The following is a 19,787-nucleotide window of genomic DNA, read 5'->3' as shown; positions in this document are numbered from 1 at the left end:
CCATATAAGGGGCTGTGATTTAGAATAATGGATCAAGTAGGACATTTTGATGTGGGAGAGGAACACCTGGATGTATCTTTGCTTTTCTCATACTAAACTGTATTGACCAGCCACTAAGCCTAGTTAGAGTCAGCTGTTTCTTTCCAGAATTCCTTTTCCAGAGAGGCCAATCTGCCTGTGACATAGTGACTTTTCTTTGTGGGCTTTGAAGGAAATAGTCTGTATATAGAACGAATGCACTGTGGGAATGAACCTCTTTTTAGTATTCTTTTTGCATCTATAGTCTGACTCCAGATTTGAGCTTCATAACTGGCTTAACATTTCAAGAAATTCAGGTTAATTTAAAAATTAAATCATGGTAAGATTGAAAATATATATCTGATGCCTGTGATGTGTGTTTAGCAGCATGATACAAAAGGAAAAAAAAAACTCTGGATTTGGAGTTAGAAGCTCTATCTTTTATTTTCTTGTCTATTCCTGAAAAAAATCACTTAATCTCCTTAGAGGTCACTTTCCTAGTTTGTAAAATACTCCCTGTTAGGTCCCTTCCCTTTCTAAGTATATCATGCTTATAAAGTAAGATCATTAATACTATGTATGGATTATACCAGAAGCCTTTGATGGAAACTGTACTGCTTCATAAGAGTCTCTAGGTGATTAAAAAATAGAGTGAAAGATAAGATATCTTATTGTAACAAACAAACAAATAAAAACCGAATTGAAGCTGACTTGGATAATAGAATGGGGAGAAAAATATTTAAAATGTATTAAACTAGAAGACAGAGCCAAGATGGCAGGATGAAGGTTGAAATACCTGTAAACTCATTCCCCAAAAACTCTAAAAGTTATATGAATTGATAAAAACTGAAGTAAGCAGAACTAGGAGAATGATTTCTAATTCAACAAAATTATTTTAAAGATAACTCTTAAAAGCTTAGGAATTCTGAACAGTATAATGACCACTACAATTCAAGAGGACTAATGATGAAACATGCTTCCCACTTATTGATATTGAGGAAAAAGACAGATTAAAAACTGTGGCATATGCATGGATGTATATATGTAATATATTTATATTTTATTTCCTTTCAGACATTACCAATGCAAACATTTGTTTTGCTTCCTTAAACAGTGATTTTTCTTTTCCTTCATTTGCTCCCTCCTTCCCTCTCTCCCTTACTCAGAAATTTTCTTTTCTTTCATTTTCTCTTGCAGGGGCTCATTAAAGAGTAAATGTGGGCTATTTTTTTTCCTTTTTGAGAAAACAAAATTTAATTTAAAAAAGATAAAAGACTAATAAATTGGATAGACTTTTAGATAATTTTATTTTAAAAATCTAAATCACCAATATAAAAAATTAAAAGAATTGATTATGGCAGGTATATACAGAAATTTATATATCACAACTTTTAAGACTGTTCATTAAGTCTGTGGCAGTAATCAGATGAAACCTTTATTTACCTAGTCTGGTAATATGGGAATTCTACTTGATAAAAAGAGACATGACAAAATACAACATGATTACCCAAAGATACAAAACACAGTTACTTCTCTGTGAAATTCTGAACAGATAAATTTTTCTTTGTGCTGGCCAAGTCAGTTCACCTTCAGGGCTTTACTTTCATTATTTGAAAACAGAAGGAGGGATAGATGACCTTATTTTTAAGGTCACTCTTGGTGTCTGATTCTTTGAAGTGACCCCCATTCAATTGCAAGAGTTGAAATGCAAATACATTGGATGGAGACATGGATTCCAAAAGACCTCAGTTTCAATCTTGAATCGGTCACTTTCTAGTCTCTATGACTCTGGGTTCTATAATCTCTCCATGTTTCAGTTTTCTCATGTGTAAAATGAGGTCTTGGAATTTGGTTTCTAAGGTTTCTCTCAGTCCTAAACTTTTGTCCAAATGATGATCCCATGATCCTCTCTTTCCCTAGGTTGCTAAAAATTATTGCTAACCTCCTGGTAACATCTGGCTCACTACTAGAATACCTTTCTATGTTCTCTAATCGGGTCTAGAGTAAATTTTTTGGTTTGAAAATTTTTGACTACCAAAAATCCTTACTATTTAACTCATATAAACTTTTTTTTTTAAGTATTTGGTCCGCCGCTGCCGCCTCCCGCCTCCCAGCCTCGTCCTCGGCAGAGCCCGGTGCATGTGCGGCAACAACATGTCGGTGCCGCTCCCTGCTATAGTGCGGGCAGCCAGGAAAGCAAGCGCCGCGGTTATTTTCCTTCATGGATTAGGAGATACGGGGCATGGATGGGCAGAAGCTTTTGCAGGTATTAGAAGTTCACACATCAAATATATTTGTCCACATGCACCAGTTATGCCTGTTACCTTAAATATGAGTATGGCTATGCCTTCTTGGTTTGATATTATTGGACTCTCTCCTGACCCCCCAGAAGGATGAACAAGCTGCAGAAAATATTAAGGCTTTAATAGATCAAGAAGTGAAGAATGGCATTCCATCTCATAGAATTGTTTTAGGAGGATTTTCTCAGGGAGGAGCTTTGTCTTTGTATACTGCTCTTACAACACAGCAGAAATTAGCTGGTGTTTTAGCCCTCAGCTGTTGGCTTCCACTTCGATCTTCATTTCCACAGGGTCCCATCAGTGGTGTTAATAAAGATATCTCTATTCTTCAGTGTCATGGGGACAGTGACCCTTTGGTTCCCCATATGTTTGGTTCTCTTCCTGTTGAAAAGCTAAAAACATTGGTAAATCCATCTAATGTAAACTTCCGCACCTATGAAGGCATGATGCACAGTTCTCGTAACCAGGAAATGTTGGATATTAAGCAATTCGTTGATAAACTCCTACCTCCAATTGATTGACATCATTTAAGAGGCCTTCTATAGAAGTACACCAGCAACACTGTAGTCAAGAATAAACCTTTTCACATGCCCAGTCCTGAAACTTTACTTCTACTATTGCAGTGTTACTACCAATTTGCAAATACATGCCAGTGATACTGATGAAATAATGTCTCTTCTTGGGAAAATTATGGTCCTTCAAATTTCTATACATATATTTGTATGGTATCTGTTATAAAATATACAAGTGTTATAATAAATGAGGCAGCTAGGTTTTCTCCAAAAGTAATTCAGCGTACTAAGATAAAACACTGCAATCTGACTTTTTTGATTAAATAATTCAAAATTAAAAAAAAAAGTATTTGAAGGATATAGTATCTTACTCACATTAAGCCTGATGTAGTCAATTTAAACAGTTTATCTCCAATAATTGTGTGTGTGTGTGTGTGTGTGTGTGTGTGTGTGTGTGTGTGTGTAAAATCCCAGTCTGAAGAAAGTGCGTCTTGTATGTTGATCATAACCACTGCATCTGGTTCTCAATGTACAGTGGAATACCTTCACTTTTTTGAGATACATTCTTTGAATCATTTATCTTGGATTTCTAAGTTTTAACAAAATTTAAGGTTACTTTCTTTTTAAATGAGTGGAAAAAGTAACATGAGATTTTATTTCTATTTTTGACAAGAAAAAGACAGCTCAAACCAATCAATCACCCAATTCAGATTTACTTATGTTTGATAATAGAAATGAAGAAGAATATCTATCTAAAAGGAAGAAAAGTGTTTCTGGAGGCAGGATGGGGATGACTATTTTAAAATTAAGTTCATTATTTGGCCTTGATGAGAGAGGAGTATGCCAAGATTGTAATCTTATTTGGGTAAATATTTTATCAAATAAAAACAAAGTTAGTAAGGCTTCCTCAGCTTTTAAAGACCCTATTTTCTAACTTAGAAAGTTAGGCAACCAATATTTTTGGAAAGAGATTCTATCTCTGAAATGCTTCTTTAAAAAGTATTCTTTAACTGAACAATCATTTGTGATTTTGTTTTTAATTGCTTTTTTGAACTACTATCAGCAGGTAACTCTTTTGGTTATAATAAAAGCAAAACAAAGCAATCAGTTGGTATTTGGTCCTGTAAACTCCTCTTCACCTATAAGGACAAAAATCATAAAAATAATGAATAATAAAATGTTTTACACTACTGAAGATTTTAATATTTAAACAGAATGCACATAATATATACATACATCTGCTGAAGACTAACTCATTTATTTGACTGTGGTATGAAAGTAATTCTTATATATCATCTCTATAGAACCTCTCTTCTAAAAACAGTTTTTTGGCTGTGTTTTGTTTTTTTGGTAAGACAAAAGGGTTAAGTGACTTGCTCAAAGTAAGTATTAAGTGTCAATCTGGATTTGAACTAAGGTCCTCCTGACTCTAAGGTGTTTGCTCCATTCACTGCACCACTTAGTTGCTCCTCTGAAAAGGTTTCCAATAGCAGTCTAGAATGGTCTTTGAATGAAGAACTAAACTAGATAAATTTTCAGAAATTCATCATCTGAAGCTTAGCCAGAAGACAATGATTGCTTTTAGACTTATTAACTCATGGAGCCATCTGCTATGGCATTAAGGAGTTGCAATCGAAATGGCAAAGGGACTACAGATCACATGATCTTTTATTAAATGAATTTTTAATATCGTTTATTCTTACATCACATTTCCCAATATATTTCTCTTTCCATCCCTTCTAGAAAGTCATCCCTTATAACCAAAAAGAAAATAATAGAAAAATAGAGCTCGGGAAATTAACCAGCATATTAAAAAACTCTTATGTAAAGTCTTGAATTCAGTGGTGGCAGTGGAGAGATATTATTATATATCTTTTCTTTGAAGTTTTACATGGTTATTATCATTAAGAAGTATTTAATTTTTGTTCCTTTTGATTTTTTTTCATTTGTACTGTTAGTGTCTTTGTGTACATTAAAATACTGGTTCTTCTTACTTTCACTTGGTATTACTTAATGAAAAAATTGTATTATTCATTTTCATTATTTTTTATGATCCAGTAATATTCCATTAGAATTAGGCTCCACATCTTCTTTAGTCATTCTCCCAGTCATTGGGTATGGGCATCTACTATTATAATTCTTTGTTACTATGAACATAACTGCTATAATTGTTTTGGCATATAAAGAGCCTTTCTTTTTATCCTTGACTTTTCATTGCCTAATAGTGTATCACTATTCTTTGTAATTCCACATTGCTTTCTAGAATAATTAAAAATTCTTAGCTCTACCAATAGCCCATTACTTTGTCTTTCCACAATTCCTCCAACATTCCCATTACCTGTCATCTTTCTCATTTTTTTGAGTGTGAGTTTTTCTGATTTGTATATCTCTTACTATCAGTTATTTGGATGAGTGTTCATATGGTTACTAATAGTTTATAATTCTTTTAAGAAGTATTTCTTTACATTCTTTGATCCCTTATCTATTTCTGTAAGTTTTCTGCATATAAGATATTTATCAGAAATATTTGGTAAAAAAAATTCTTCCTTTATTTATCTTCTTTTATCAATGATTCAAAAACCATTTGTCAAGAGATTACTACATGCTAGACACTGTAGCAAGTATTAGGAATGTAAACAAAAAGTAAAAGCTGTCCCTGCCCTCGAGGACCTTACATTCTAAAATAGAAGACTGAGTAGACACAAATTAATAGAGGAGGAAAAGTACTATTGGTTGGGAGACTGTGTGAGTGGAGGAAAGGTCTTTTGTGTATGATGGTGAATGAACTGAGTTTTGAAGGAAGTCACAGGTTCCAAGAAACCAAGGTAAGGAGGAATTTTTTGAAAATGGGGACAGTTTCAAAAACAAATAAAAGATAGGCAATATTACATGGAAGAATAGCTATTATATTAGTATAGCTAGATTTTACAGTGTATGAAGGGGAGTAATGTGTAAGGAAACTAGAAAGAAAAGAAGGGGTTAGATTATGCACTTTGAGAGGAATTAGAGTTATGTGACTTGTTCAGGGTCACACAGCTAATTAAGTGAAACATTTGAATTCAAGTCTTCTTGATTTTAGGCATGTTGCTTTGTCCATTGAACCTCATAATTGCACTTAGGATGTATTTTAAATGAATAGAAGAATTTATACCTCATTTTAGCAGTAATATGGAGTTGCCAGAATTTATTAAATAGGAAGGAAAACATGGTCATACCTAGCCTTTTTTTAGGGAAAATCACTTTGATAGCTGCGTCAATGATGTTTTTTTATCAGAGAAAGGAGAATATAAAGACTGGGGATTGATTAGGAGATAATTACAATTGGTTGATAAGGAGTTCAACTGAATAGTTACTATGTATGTGAAGAGAAGGAGATGGATATGAGAGATTTTCTAGAGAAAGAAATAATATTTGGCAAATAATCGTATATGAAGTGAATGAACATGAAGAGTTAAGGATGATCCTTAGGTTAGGAAACTAGATAATTGTATCCTGAATAGAGGAAAGTTTGGAAGTATGATAAATTTGGAGAAAAGATAATGAGTTCTCTTTTGCACATGCTGAATTTGAGATGCATGTGGGATATTTAATTCAAAATGTCCAGTAGGAAATTAATGATGTGAGAAAGGATCTTTAGAGAGATATGAATGCTAGTGTGGATCTGGGCATCAAAAGAGTGTAAATGTTAATTGAACTCATGGCAGCTAATTAGATCATCAAATGAGAGAAAATGAAGAGGATCCAAAATTGAGTTTGAAACATGCCCTTAAGAGTGGTGAGATGTCGTTGAAGAACTTGCAAAGAGAACTAAAAAAGAGCAGTCAGACAGGTAGTAAGAAAACTGAGGGAAAGCTGTCATAAGAACCTAGAGAAGACAGAGTATCCAGGAGGTGATCTACAGTGTCAAATGCTACAGAGAGGTCAAAAAGAATGAGAACTGAAAAAAAAGACTTTATATCTGGTGACTAAGAGAGTATTGATAACTTTGGGGGGGAGTAGTTTTAATTGAAGATGTTGGAAGATGAATTGCAAAGGAAATAGAGTGAGAGTGTTGTAGAGATCTGTGAATTAGCAGAAACACAATCTGTCAAATAGGTGGAGGTTCCCATTCTTGAGATTCTGCCTCCCTTGTACATGGTTGATTATACCCTGTCTCCTCTTGACCCTGTTGTTTGTATCTTATTCCCTATTTCCCTCTCCATCTAATATTGGCCTGGACACTTCCAGGAAATAATGTGTTAAAATTGGGCATCAAGTACCTTGAGACAGGAAGGACCAGCACATAGATTGCCATCGTAAGTTACCTGCTCCAAGGTGCAAAAGACTACTCCCAAACACCACCCTCTGTCCAGCCTACAATGGAGGTTTTGTTTTTTTTTTTAACAGGAAACACCACTCCTTCGACTTTCTTGCTTCTTCTGCCTCTCATCCAGAAGGATTTCTCAGGCTCTTCCTTAATCCACATGGAGCTCCAAGCCTTAGCCCAAGCCTCATGGTTGCCTGCCCTTCTCTCTCTCTCTCTCTCTCTCTCTCTCTCTCTCTCTCTCTCTCTCTCTCTCTCTCTCTCTCTCTCTCTCTCTTTCCAGACTTCAACTGAGCCTGTCAGCTGACTGCTAAGATTAATTAGCAATTCACATGACATTTCCTTAAACTCTTCTTAACTTTCCTATCATTTTCTTATGTGTTGTAACTTCTTTTTATAAATTTCTATTTTCTTTCACACCTCCAATCCTGGGTCAAAAGTGTGATTCTTCACATCTGGATAATCAAACCCAAGCAGCAATAAGGAGAGGAAGTGGATGCTTCAAGTGTAGACATTTAAATGTATTGAGTTGAGAAAGGGGAAAAGGAAATAGTATAATAATGGTGCCATGGGATGCTTGAGGGAAAAAAATGAGAAGTTTTGGTACAGTCTCTGTAGAGAATGAGATGGAAATTCAATTTGGGAGGAATAGAAATATTGTCCTGCTACAGAAAGGACTCAGTGGAGGGTAAATAAACTAAATTTGTAGTGTATCCAGCCAGCATGGCTTTATGATGTTGCTCACCTCAGTACAGCAGCACATTAATAGAAAGGAAGTGGGCAGATAGTTCCTCATTGTACTACTTTTGTTTGTGTAAAAGTGCTTCAATTTCATGTAATGGCAATGATATCTCTTTTGTGAATACATCTATCCTTTCCTTGGTTAAGATTTTATCCCATAGACATAGATGCAAAAAAATCTAATCTGTTTTTCATTAATTTTTTATGAAAGGGTCTATGTTTGTCATGTAACCATTTTGAGTTTTCTATGCTATATATTCAAAGATAATAGTTTAAATCTAATTTCTACAATCTACTTTCCAGTTTTCCTTGAAATTCTTGTTGATTATGGAATTCTTCCTTGGGTAATTTGGTTTAGAGATTATGAAACACTGAGTTATTGAGTTAAATTTTTTCTGATTCTTCCTTGACTAATTTTTTTCCAAACTAATAACAAATAGTTTTTATTATTACTATTTTAAAATATAATTTGAGATCTGAAAATGCTATTCCCTCTTCATTTCCACCTTTTTTTTCTTCTGGTTTCCAGCAATATTCTCCAAATGAAATTTGTGGTTAATTTGTCTGGCTCTGTAAAGTATCCATTTGGTAGTTTGGTACAGAATTAAAGAATAAAGACTAGATCTGAATTTTCTTTTACTTCCAAATAAGGAAACTCCTTATAAATAATTCAGGTCAGAATCTTGGTTTTTTGGTTTATATATATGCAAAGGGAAAGATGATAATCTATTCCAAATGATTTTAATACTTTTACCTTGAAATATTGAATTAATTTAATTTAACTTAATTTAATTAATTTAATTTAACTTAATTTAAACTCTCCTCTGCTTCTTCTTCCTGTCTGAGCACTTCTTCTCAATCTCCTTTGTTAGATTTTCATCTTGACTACACCCACTAAATATAGTTGCCCCCAAGGCTCTGTCCTGTGACTTCTCCCTCAAAACTGTTTCATTTGATGATCTCATCAGCTTCTATAGGTTCAATATCACCTCTATGCAGAAGACTCTCATTTATTTATTGAGCCCCAATTTCTCTTCTAACCTCCAGTTTCAGATTTCCAACTGCCAATTAGACATCTTAAACTAGCTATTTCATAGACATTTTAAACTCAACATGTCCAGAACTGAGCTAATTAAATTCAGCATGTCCAAAACTAAACTCATTATGTTTTTTTCCTAAACTCTCCCCCCTTCCTCTTTTATTCTTGAGGGGACCATCACCCCCACCACCATGCTCTTAGTCATTCAAGTTTGCAGTCTAGATATCATTATGCACAACTCTCTCTCTCTCTCTTTCTCTCTCTCTCTCTCAACCCCCTATAATCTAGTATGTTGCAAAGTGTTGATGATTTTACATTCATATTATCTATCTCTTGTGTGTACCTTCTTCTCTCATTCACACTGCACCTTCTATAGTCAATGTGCTCATCATCTTATTCTGGATTATTCCAGTAGCCTGACTGGTGTCTGAGTCTCTGCTGCTGTCATTCAACTATCAAAGCAATCTTCCTGAATCACAGATCTGGTCTTATCATTCACCTTGTAAGTGACATACTAGTCAATCACAGGATCAAGTATAAAATCCTTTTTCTTTTAAAATCCTTCACAACCTGGCTCCCCCCTACATTTTCAATTCTATTATTGCTCTCTCTTCCTCACTTATTCTGTGTCTAATGGCTTTTCCCTCCTTATTGTTCCTTCCACAAGACGTTTATTCTCCTAACTACACATTTTCAATGATTGTGTAGCATACTTGAGATTTTCTTATCTCTATCACCTAGTTTCCCTGCCTTCAGTTACAATTTCACCTTCTGCAAGAAACCTTTCCAAGACCTCCTTCATATTAATGCCTTTTCTTTGAGATTATCTCCATTTTTATCCTGCATGTTCCTTGTTTCCTAGTTGTTTGCAGATTATGAGATCCTTGAGTTATTTTTGCCTTTCTATATATCCTCAGTCCTTAGCATGATACCTAGATAATAAATGATAAAATGAGTAAATTATGCTCCTTTGATCTTTGGGACGATTTGCATGTGATTTTGGACTCCCCTTTGTGATCTAATTTCATGCTATTGCCACTTTAATACTGGCTTCTTATAAACTTACTTACTATCCTGACTAGAAGGTGGTTAAGAGGACCAGACAAGATATCTTTTTAACAAGCAAGTCATTACATGACCATCCAATCATGAAAATTGATGATATTTGCCATTTTTTTCTGGAGGGATAGTATGCTCCATTTGAAAGACAGAAGTGTTGGGCCTGCAGCCAGGAGACCCAGAACTGAATCTTGACTTTGACCCTAACACATTGTACAACAATAGCAAATCATTTCACTTTCCTCAGGTTTAGTTTTCTCCACTATAATATTCAGTTTAATAGTATGGATACTGCCTATCTCACTGGTGTGTTGTGAGAAAAGTATTTGTAAACCTTAAAGTTTAAGTAAAAAAGACACTTAGACACACTTGTTTATCACCAGAAGTATGGGCTGGTTTAATATTGTTGCTTCTATCACACAGATTAGGGCTAAGAACACAAATTCTTTTGAGGGGAGTGACATTCCATCATAAACCATGATTAGAACTCACATCTCAAAATAAACATTTCTCCCAGCAGCTTGCAATTGCTATAACTATTAGTAAAAACAACAGATATGAACTCTGATTAGCTGAAAGCATGAAAAGTATGGAATTCTTTTTCTCTTGGAGTTCAATAGAAGATTTGTCTGTTGAGCTTCAGGGAAGAGCTATTGGTTCAGGGTCATTTCATTGTAATTAATGTTTTCAAAATAATTTCTTTTCTCACACACAAATTCTTAACATCTGCATCATGGGAACCTCAGTAAATTGAGAACTAAGTACTTTTTTTAAATCACAGCATTGGAACAAGAATACTAGAAGAGAATTTTGGAAGTCAGAAACTGTTTAGAATTTTTCCACAAATTCTTTCCTCTCCCCAATTTCCCTATTATTGCTGAGGATCTGCCATCCTTTTAGTTACCCAGCTTTGCAATTATGACCTCACTCATTAACCTCATTCATCCAATCAGTTTCTGAATCTTGACATCATCACCTTTACAAATATTTCACATACATCCTCTTTTCTCCAAACACAAAAACATGCTCTAGTTGAAACTTTTATCACCATTTGTCTGAGAGTAGTTTTTTTGCTTCAAGTATTTCCTCACTAAGGTCCTTCTCAAGTCTCAGTTTGATTGAGGCAATACCCATTCATTAAATAAGGCTAGGCAAGATATGAGACAAAGAATGGCCTTGTAACTACTCAAAAAAATCTGTGAGAGAAAAACTCTTAGAGTTTCTGGCCAAAGCAGAAACAACTGCTTTAAGTGTTTGAAACCTAGACTCAGATGGTTAGAAAATGAGAAACTGAGACTCAGAAAGGTAGATATGCCGAGGTCAGGGACATATACACAACACAATTCCAATCTCCTCATTCCAACCTCTCCTTCAAAAAACTCCCAAATTAATCTTTCTCAAAGGCAGGTCTGACCTTGGCACTTGATAATGCAACACATTCCATTGATGCCTAATTACCTCCAGGAGCAAATATATAAACCTCTCCTTTTTGGTATTCAGAGTCCTTCCCAAATTTACTCTGCTAGCCTTGTTATACATCTACACCAACTATACTGGTCTTTTCTCAGGAAAGTTATGCCATGACTTGCAGTTGAATTGTATTTAAGTGAGGGAGGGGTGTATGAAAGTCAGCAGTCTCACTCTGGTATCACATTCTGTATTTCGTAACTAAAGTTTCACACAAGCATAGGATGCACTCTCCTCTCACCTCTGACTTAGAATCTCTAAGTTTCCTTAGAAACTCCTCTTAAATGTCATTTTCTACTTGAGGCCATTCCTGACTCCTCCAGGTAAAATTGCATCCTCTCTCAGAAACTGCGTTGTGTGTATTTAAAAATCTATTTTGTCTTCATAGTTTTCCTTCTCTTATAGACTTCCATGAAAGAATTATGGCTTTGTTTCTCCAGTTCCTAACGCAGTGCTTGCCACATAATAGAACTTAATAAATGCTTGTTGATTTATTGAATGGTAAACAATTACAAAAAAAGATATTACAAGGTTAGGGCATATTGGTTTATTGGAAATAGCTCAATAGAGAAGCAAGTAGATCAGGATTCTAGTATCTAGAACTAATTCTGTCATTGTATGGCCATGAGCAGATGACTGAAATAATCTGTCACAGTTTTATCTATAAAATGAAGGCATTGGGTAACTTTATCTCTAAGGTCCCTTCTTGACTAAGCAGTCTATATTTTCTAATTGTTTCTAGACAGAAAAATTAAGAGAATAAACATTGAAACCAAGACTTAGATGATCAGAAACCGAGAAACTGAAACTCAGAAAGGCAGATTGGCTAAGGTCAGTAACACAGTAAAACAATAATAACAATCTCCTCATTCCAACCTCTCCTACACAAAAGGTATTAATATACTTTCAAAAATACAAAATAATACCCAAATATAAAATACAAGCTAATACCTGATTTACAAAACCAAATTTTATTTATTTCCATAGAATTGATCTGATGAAATGTCTAAAAAGACAATTCACTTTTGAGAGGCACAAAGAATGGAGGAAGTAATGCTGGGTTCATTATTTGATAAAGTACAATTAATAAATTAAGTGTAATGATTAGAGAGATTTGGACACTGTATGGTCAGGGAACTTTTTGAGATTTAGGAAAAAGCTACATAAAACTAGTTAAGGGTCTCAGTAAAGCCATGCTTAATAGGAAAGATTAGGTAAGCTAAGAGAACACTATCAAAATCTCATTAGTTGTGGTCAAATTAATTAGAATTTGGTTTAGGATTTTATTTTTTGGAAGTGCTTTAGTTAGTGCTCAATCCATGTGCCCCATTTTATAGGAATTCTTTCATGACCATATAAGATTTTAGCCGTGTTTACCATCTCAATGAATCATGTAAAATTTATTTGTTGCATCTCCTCATTTATGAACCTAGGAGTCTATGAATTTTCTAAGCTTGTTGGGTGAATCGATAATTCCTAATTCCTAATTAATAATTATCAAATTATTAGTGTAAGGCCTCTTCAATATGTATGAAGGCCATAATTGAGGCAATGACCGGTATATGAACTCACCATTTGGAGTATGTGTTATGATTTGACTGTATTTCTGAAATCCCAGGAACTAGCCATCCCTGGGAAAGACAAAACAGGATTGGGAGGAACTGGCTATTCTCCCAATACTGATATTTAATAAAAATAAACCTTATAGCCCCATAATGGCATTTCCTTAAAAAATAACATATTGAGTCAATCTATACCTGAAGCCAAAAGGGAATTGGATCCCATTCAACTTAGATGGCTCTGAGCCTTCTTTGTCTTCAAAGATATAAAAGTTGTAAGCCACTTCTCCTCATTGGAATCTCACCCATGGAGGAGACATCCTGCCTGGGGTACGTGGTCTCCTAATTCGGACCTCGAGGGTCGATGAAAACTGGGATTCCCCGACCTGACATCTCGAGAGTTGGTGCTCCCTGAATTGGTGATGTTTTCTTTATCTTTCTCTTCTATTTTGATTATAGTATTAATAATCCTTTGTCTTTTATGTATTATCTGCTGTATTGGATGCTACTGTAAGCAATCTATTCCTTGTATTGTATAATTAAAATACTTTCATTTTTAACTGAGTGAGAGCGTCATTTGCAGGAACGAATCTGAACCTCATTAAAATCACAAAACATTGGGGCTTAGTCAAAAATGCTTTATAAGGAGAAGTTTCAGTACTTCCAATCTCTTTTTCCCCCTTCAACTATCCTAACTTAAAGTATACAGATATTTAATTATAAGAGAAATCCATGTGATCTATTTAATTAGAACATTGCATCCAATTTAATTGAACCAAGAGAGGAAATCTGAATTTATTTCCCTTTACCCTTCCAAATTTCTGATTTTTGTTTGCTTGAGTTTAAAAGAAATCAAAATGAAATTGTTCTCCCCTCCAATTCCAATGCCTAGAGAGTAAATCATATTTTTGTTATAAGCTTTGACAATTTTTCCATGGAATCAGACTAACTCTATGAGTATCATCATTTACATCTTTTTCCCAGCATAACCTAGACTTTGTCACAGTGTTTCTTGGTTCTTTTACTTCAACTTTTGCTTTATTTTGCTAGAGCCATCAAAGTCACTCTTTGGCTAGTTCTATTCCATGTCCCCCTGTCCCTTCACTTCCCTCTCTTCTTTATAATTCATCTTTCCCCCCTGTTAGAATGTCAGTTCCTTGTGGTTCTTGTTCTCTTGTAGCTATATTTTCAGTGTTTAGAATAGTGCTTGACTTAGAGCAAGCCTTCATAGATGTGCTTTGTCTCTCTCTCTCTCTCTCTCTCTCTCTCTCTCTCTCTCTTCTCTTTCTCTCCTCTCTTTCATTTTATCTAATCTACTGCTCTTGGGAAGAATGTTTGTAATATTAATAGAAATAGAGATGTCAGAGGAACAGTTGATATGCACATGAGGATAACAATACCAATGAGTATTTATATAATACCTTAAGATTTTCAAAATGGATTATAATTATTACCTTATTTGATCCTTGTAATAACTTTATAAAGTAAATATTCTATGTGTTGCTAACTTTATTTTACAAATGGAGGAGGGAAGATGAGATTAAGAAAAATTATGTAAATTTCCCAGGATAACAGAGGTAGTTAGTGTCAGTGTTTGGATTAAAACATATGATTAGTTTGATTTTGGACAGTATGAATTTGAATTGTCCAAAAGACATTCATTTAGAAATGGCCAGTAGGAAATTGAAAATGCTGAATGGAGAACTCAGGACAGAAGTTGTCTTTGGATCTAGAGGTTTAAGAGTAACCTATGTAGCTCTATCTAAAGCCAGAAGTGAATAATCATCTGTAAGGGAAAAAGCAGTGAAAGTAGTGAAAATAGATAAAGTATCCAGGGACATATTAACTCATACATTTGAGGAGCAGCATGAAGGTAAAGAATCAAAGGAGGGACAGCTCCTTCCTTTGGTGGCTCACTGACCCTGCAGTCAGGAGAATCTGAGTTCAAATTTGACCTCAGACACTTAATTACCTGGCTCTGTAACCTTGGGCAATTTGCTTAACCCCACTGCCTTGCAAAAACCAAAAAAGCAAAACAAAGAAACAAAAAAAGAATCAAAGGAGACAGAAGAGAGACATTCAGAAAAGTATGAGTAGAGCAAGAATGTTTTCATGTAGATATAGATCCTTTGTTCTTGCAGAAGACCATGACATTAGGGAGGTGATACCATGAATTAGATTTGAATCGGGGGGGGGGGGTCACCAACCTCACTTTCTCCTCCAGAGTTATCTGAATCCAGTGACCAGATTTGAATCAGGATGACTGGGGATGGCCCTGAATGTGAATCAATCAGGGTTAAGTGACCCATCCAAGATCACACAGCTAGTAAGTATCAAATATCTGACCTTGCAGTCAAGAGTATGGGAGTTCAAATTCAGTCTCAGACATTTGACACTTACTAGTTGTGTGACCTTGAAAAAGGAAAAGAAAGATTTAAGAAGGAAGGGATATTAAATAGTTTAAAATGTTGTAGAAAGTCAAGGAGAGAGGACTTAGAAAAAGTTAATGAGTGAAACAATTAATTGATCACTTTTTAATTTCCAAAAAACAATTTCAATCAAGGATAGGACATTAAAGACAGAGATAATAATTTAAAAACTGAAAAAAATTGGGCAGAGATTGCAGGCTACTCTTTCAAGAGTTTTTGGTGTTTGAGGAGAGGGAAACAGTGAATAGTATCTTGAAAGAGTACTAGTTTGATGGTAGGGTGTTGTTGGGGTTTTGTTTTATTTTTTAAGCAGAAGGCCAGAAGGTAATGGGAAGGGAGGTAGTGGATCACTGAAAGAGGGGAATAATTAGAGTATTAAAAAACTTGGAGGAAATAGGGATTGGTTTCAGTGGTGCAAGTAACGGAATTATTTGGGTATTTCTTCCTCAGAAGTTGAAGTGAAGGAATATCAGAGAGGGTTCTAAAGTTACATAGCAATTAATTTTCAGTCTCTTCACTGAATCATTCACCCCTACGGCCCCTTATCAGTTCAGAAGAGTCTTTATGAGGACTCACTGTTCATGGATAGGTGCAACATGGAATTTCACATTTGTTTTTTTATTCCACTTGCATGAACTCAATTTAGAGTTTATATTTTTAAATGAGTTTAGCATTTTTGTCAAATATTGCTGATTTTTCCAGAAGATCTTTCCCCTCTAAAAAAATGGTGATGAAGGCACTATGACTAGATAAAACATTCAGATGAATACACTAATTTGCAAATAGATGAAGAATTAAATTTTGAGTGTGATACAGACTGCTAGACTCTTGAATTTTCTGACGGACCTTGAAGAATAAATCCAAAATTGTCTGATAGAAAATTGTAATGGTTTCTACTTTACAATGACAAAATTTACATATGCTTGTTTAAGTCATCTTAAGGAACAACCAGATTTGTTTGGGTAGAACAAAGTGGAGCTGTGAAGAAATCTTGGTCCTTGGGCAGACTGAAAAGCTGTCTTAATGTAGGGATAATAAATTCAACGGCCAAAATGGAGGAGTACATAATTGGAGCACAATTGGCAAATTGAACAACAAATTGATCATATATTGTGTGATGAGGACATTGGATTTTTCCATCAAGAAATCCTTAATGGTGGCTTAGATACCATGGAAAACAGGCTATGAGAAGTTGGTGTTCCATTAGACTCTAATTGAGTTGATTGGCTCATTCATAACTCACCCCACTGCTTTCAAGTTAGGATTACTTATTTATTTATTTAGTTAGTTTAGTTTGGTTTGATTTTTTGTTGAAAGAAAAACCTTGAAGAATGCACAGAATATTATGATCATCCCAACTCTGATTGTGTGATGTTGTTTAGGTCATGAACAAATAAAATTAGTCTAGTTACTTGCTATTATAGACTTTACAATAACCTCACCATGAATTCCTTTTCTATTCTTCATTTTGATTTTTCCAAATATCTTTCCAAAGTAAGAAGAGTAGCAATAAAACATATTCTCCATAAACCTGTGGTAATCTTCCCATCAATTCCCACTATGAGCATGGCTGGACATATTTGTAGGAGTACACAAATATCGAATTTGTGAGACTAGGGTACACATATGGAAGTGTGCAAACTCAGAGAACATATACAGCTAAAACTTTTGATGTGGCAGGTCTACAGATGTTTCTAGTGATGTCACTGTATTGATTTTACTAGATGAGTTCTCTGTTGGTCTTATAATTTCTCCTGCTCAGCCAGATTTGTTGTGTCTGACTTTACTCCAATTCTCCACTATACACAGTGCAGCTCTAATTTCAGTTGCTTCCAGCTTCTGGCTCAGCTAAAATTCTTGATAATTTCTTTCTCATAGAAGAGTGGAAGTGTTTGCTATCATGACTAGACAAACTCAAAGCCTAGAGACTTTTTCCAGTTGTTTAAGAAAAGACATAAGCCCTTATGTTAGAGTCAACAAATGTCTCCTGTTGATATTCTTCTATTACGTTCTCTTAGTTCTTGAATTCTCAGGCATCTCATCTCCCCAGCAGAAATTTGTCAGGCCAAGAGACAATGTTTTTAGAACAGAAATTCTTTATCTGGGATCTGTAAATTTGCTTGTTTTTTTAAAATCATACCATGACTTTTAAAATATTATTTTAATAAAGACATTTATATTTCAATATAATTGATTTCCTTTATAATTCGATATATTAATTGTTATGAATTCAAAAACATTTTTCTGAGAAGGGATTGAAAGTCATCCTTAGGCTGCTAAAGTGGTCCATGTGACAAAAAGATTAAAAATATTTATTTTTGAAAGCAAGCTTCGGGCCCTCCAAGGCAATTAATAACTTTAGCCTTAATCTACTTTTTGTCTTCCTTTTCCTGATCAAGGTGTTTGAATCACACTATCAGAGATTGTACGCTATCTTACAGTGTACAGCATTCTATGAACCTCCCAACTTCTCATGTATGAAGAATAAACTGTACACTAGGTAATGATTACTTGTCTATCAAATTTCCTATCAAAAACAATTGAATTAAATTAAATTAGTGAAATCAAAGGTTATGCTCAAAAATAAAAAGAGAAATTAGGTTCATTTAATAATTAGGCTCCTGATGATAATTTATATTCAGGATCAGATTGTAAGGACAGAAATTTGAAAGACAGAAGAAATATATGAACAATGGAAATTTTCTGCAATTTTTGAGACTGGACCTTTTTTTTTTAGGTTTTTGCAAGGCAAATGGGATTAAGTGGCTTGCCCAAGTCCACACAGCTAGGTAATTATTAAGTGTGTGAGACCAGATTTGAACCCAGATACTCCTGACTCCAGGACCAGTGCTTTATCCACTACACCACCTAGCTGCCCCAAGACTCGATTTTCTTGATAATCATCTATTACCTCCAAGTTCCATGTTGACATGGACTGGATATGATCTTGGAGACTACCTCCCAAATATCATTCTGTCTCATTTAGACAACACTTAGGGAATCCTATGGGAAGTTTTGGTATATTCTGAGAATCTCTACAGATTCAACCCAGGGTTTTGAATTCCTTAAGTTTCATAACCACACTCTATGCTTTGCAAGCCTAGTTAACAAGGAAACTAACTCAATTCTATTAGTAGCAAAATTCCTTAAGAAAATATATAGGCCACTATACTCAGAGTACTACTTAATGTTTTGAAGTTGGATTAGGAATGCAATTTGGGTTACTAAACAGACCCTACCTCAACTTTCTGTTGAATTTCACTTTAATCCTCAATGTTTTATCACATCAAGATTTCTAGTATTATTCTGTAGGCTTGGAATTTCTGTTTCAGAAAAGAAATTAATGTGTCATTATTTGAGAAATAGTCCCATTCTCACAACCTTTAAGTAATTCACGATATGGGAAAAATGGAATCCCTTTCATTCTCAAGTGATTTTTTTATCCTTTGTCCTTCATAACCTATGGTTACTTGTAGTCTAGTTAAACAGAGTGCTTTTGTGAAACTTTTTCTTCTTTTGAAAAATAATTCAGATTTCCGAATTCTTTGAATGTCCATCTTTTGCAATGAAGAAGTATACTCAGTTTTGCTGAAGTGTTGATTTTTTTATTTATATAAATATTTTATTTTTTCTCCAATGATATAAAATAGTATTTTATACTAAACTCTCATTTTTTGGTAATGCAATGAATTTTACACTTTTCTCCCAATCTCCCTGCCTTCCCCCTTCCCCCCAGATGGTAATCTGATAATCTTTATATTGTTTCCATGATATACATGGATCAAAATTGAATGTGTTAAAAGAAAAAATATATACTTGAGGAAAAAATGAAATATTAAAGATAGCAAAATTATGTAGTATATAAGACAACATTTTTAAAAATGTTTTTGTTTTTGTTGGTTTTTTTGGCAAGGCAATGGGGTTAAGTGACTTGGCAAAGTCACACAGCTGGATAATTAGTGAGTGTCTGAGGAGAGATTCAAACTCAGGACCTTCTATTCACTGTGCCACCTAGCTACCAAGAAAACATTTTTTTAAAAAAGAAATTTGAAGGTAATAGTCTTTGGTCTTTCTCTAAATGCCACAGTTCTTTCTGTGGATACAGATGGATTCTCCACCACAGATACCCTCAAATTGTTCCTGATTATTGCACTGATGGAATGAGCAAGTCCATTAAGGTTGATCATCACCCCCATATTGCTATTAGAGTGTATAATGTTTTTCAATTTCTCCTCATCTCACTCAGCATCAATTCATGCAAGTCTTTCCAGGCTTCTCTGAAATCCTATCCCTCCTGGTTTTTGATATAATAGTGTTTCATAACATACATATGTCACAATTTGTTCAGCCATTCCACAAT

The 19,787-nt window shown here is 34.5% G+C and overlaps 1 protein-coding gene and 1 pseudogene across 1 annotated transcript in view; one reads left to right on the top strand and one right to left on the bottom strand.

Moving 5' to 3' along the window:
• Window positions 1-2,127: 2,127 nt before the first annotated feature.
• Window positions 2,128-3,022, top strand: LOC141498160 (acyl-protein thioesterase 1 pseudogene; annotated as a pseudogene).
• Window positions 3,023-3,934: 912 nt separating this feature from the next.
• The window catches only part of LOC141498739 (ankyrin repeat domain-containing protein 26-like), a 63,128-nt gene continuing 47,275 nt past the window's right edge, over window positions 3,935-19,787 (bottom strand). Inside the window, 1 exon segment of the mRNA XM_074201885.1 lies at window positions 3,935-3,969. Coding sequence (XP_074057986.1) covers window positions 3,935-3,969 — 35 coding nt within the window.

This window comes from Macrotis lagotis, chromosome X (genome assembly GCF_037893015.1).
Source record: "Macrotis lagotis isolate mMagLag1 chromosome X, bilby.v1.9.chrom.fasta, whole genome shotgun sequence".
Taxonomy (NCBI): Eukaryota; Metazoa; Chordata; class Mammalia; order Peramelemorphia; family Peramelidae; genus Macrotis; species Macrotis lagotis.
This window is presented reverse-complemented; position numbering and strand designations above follow the sequence as displayed.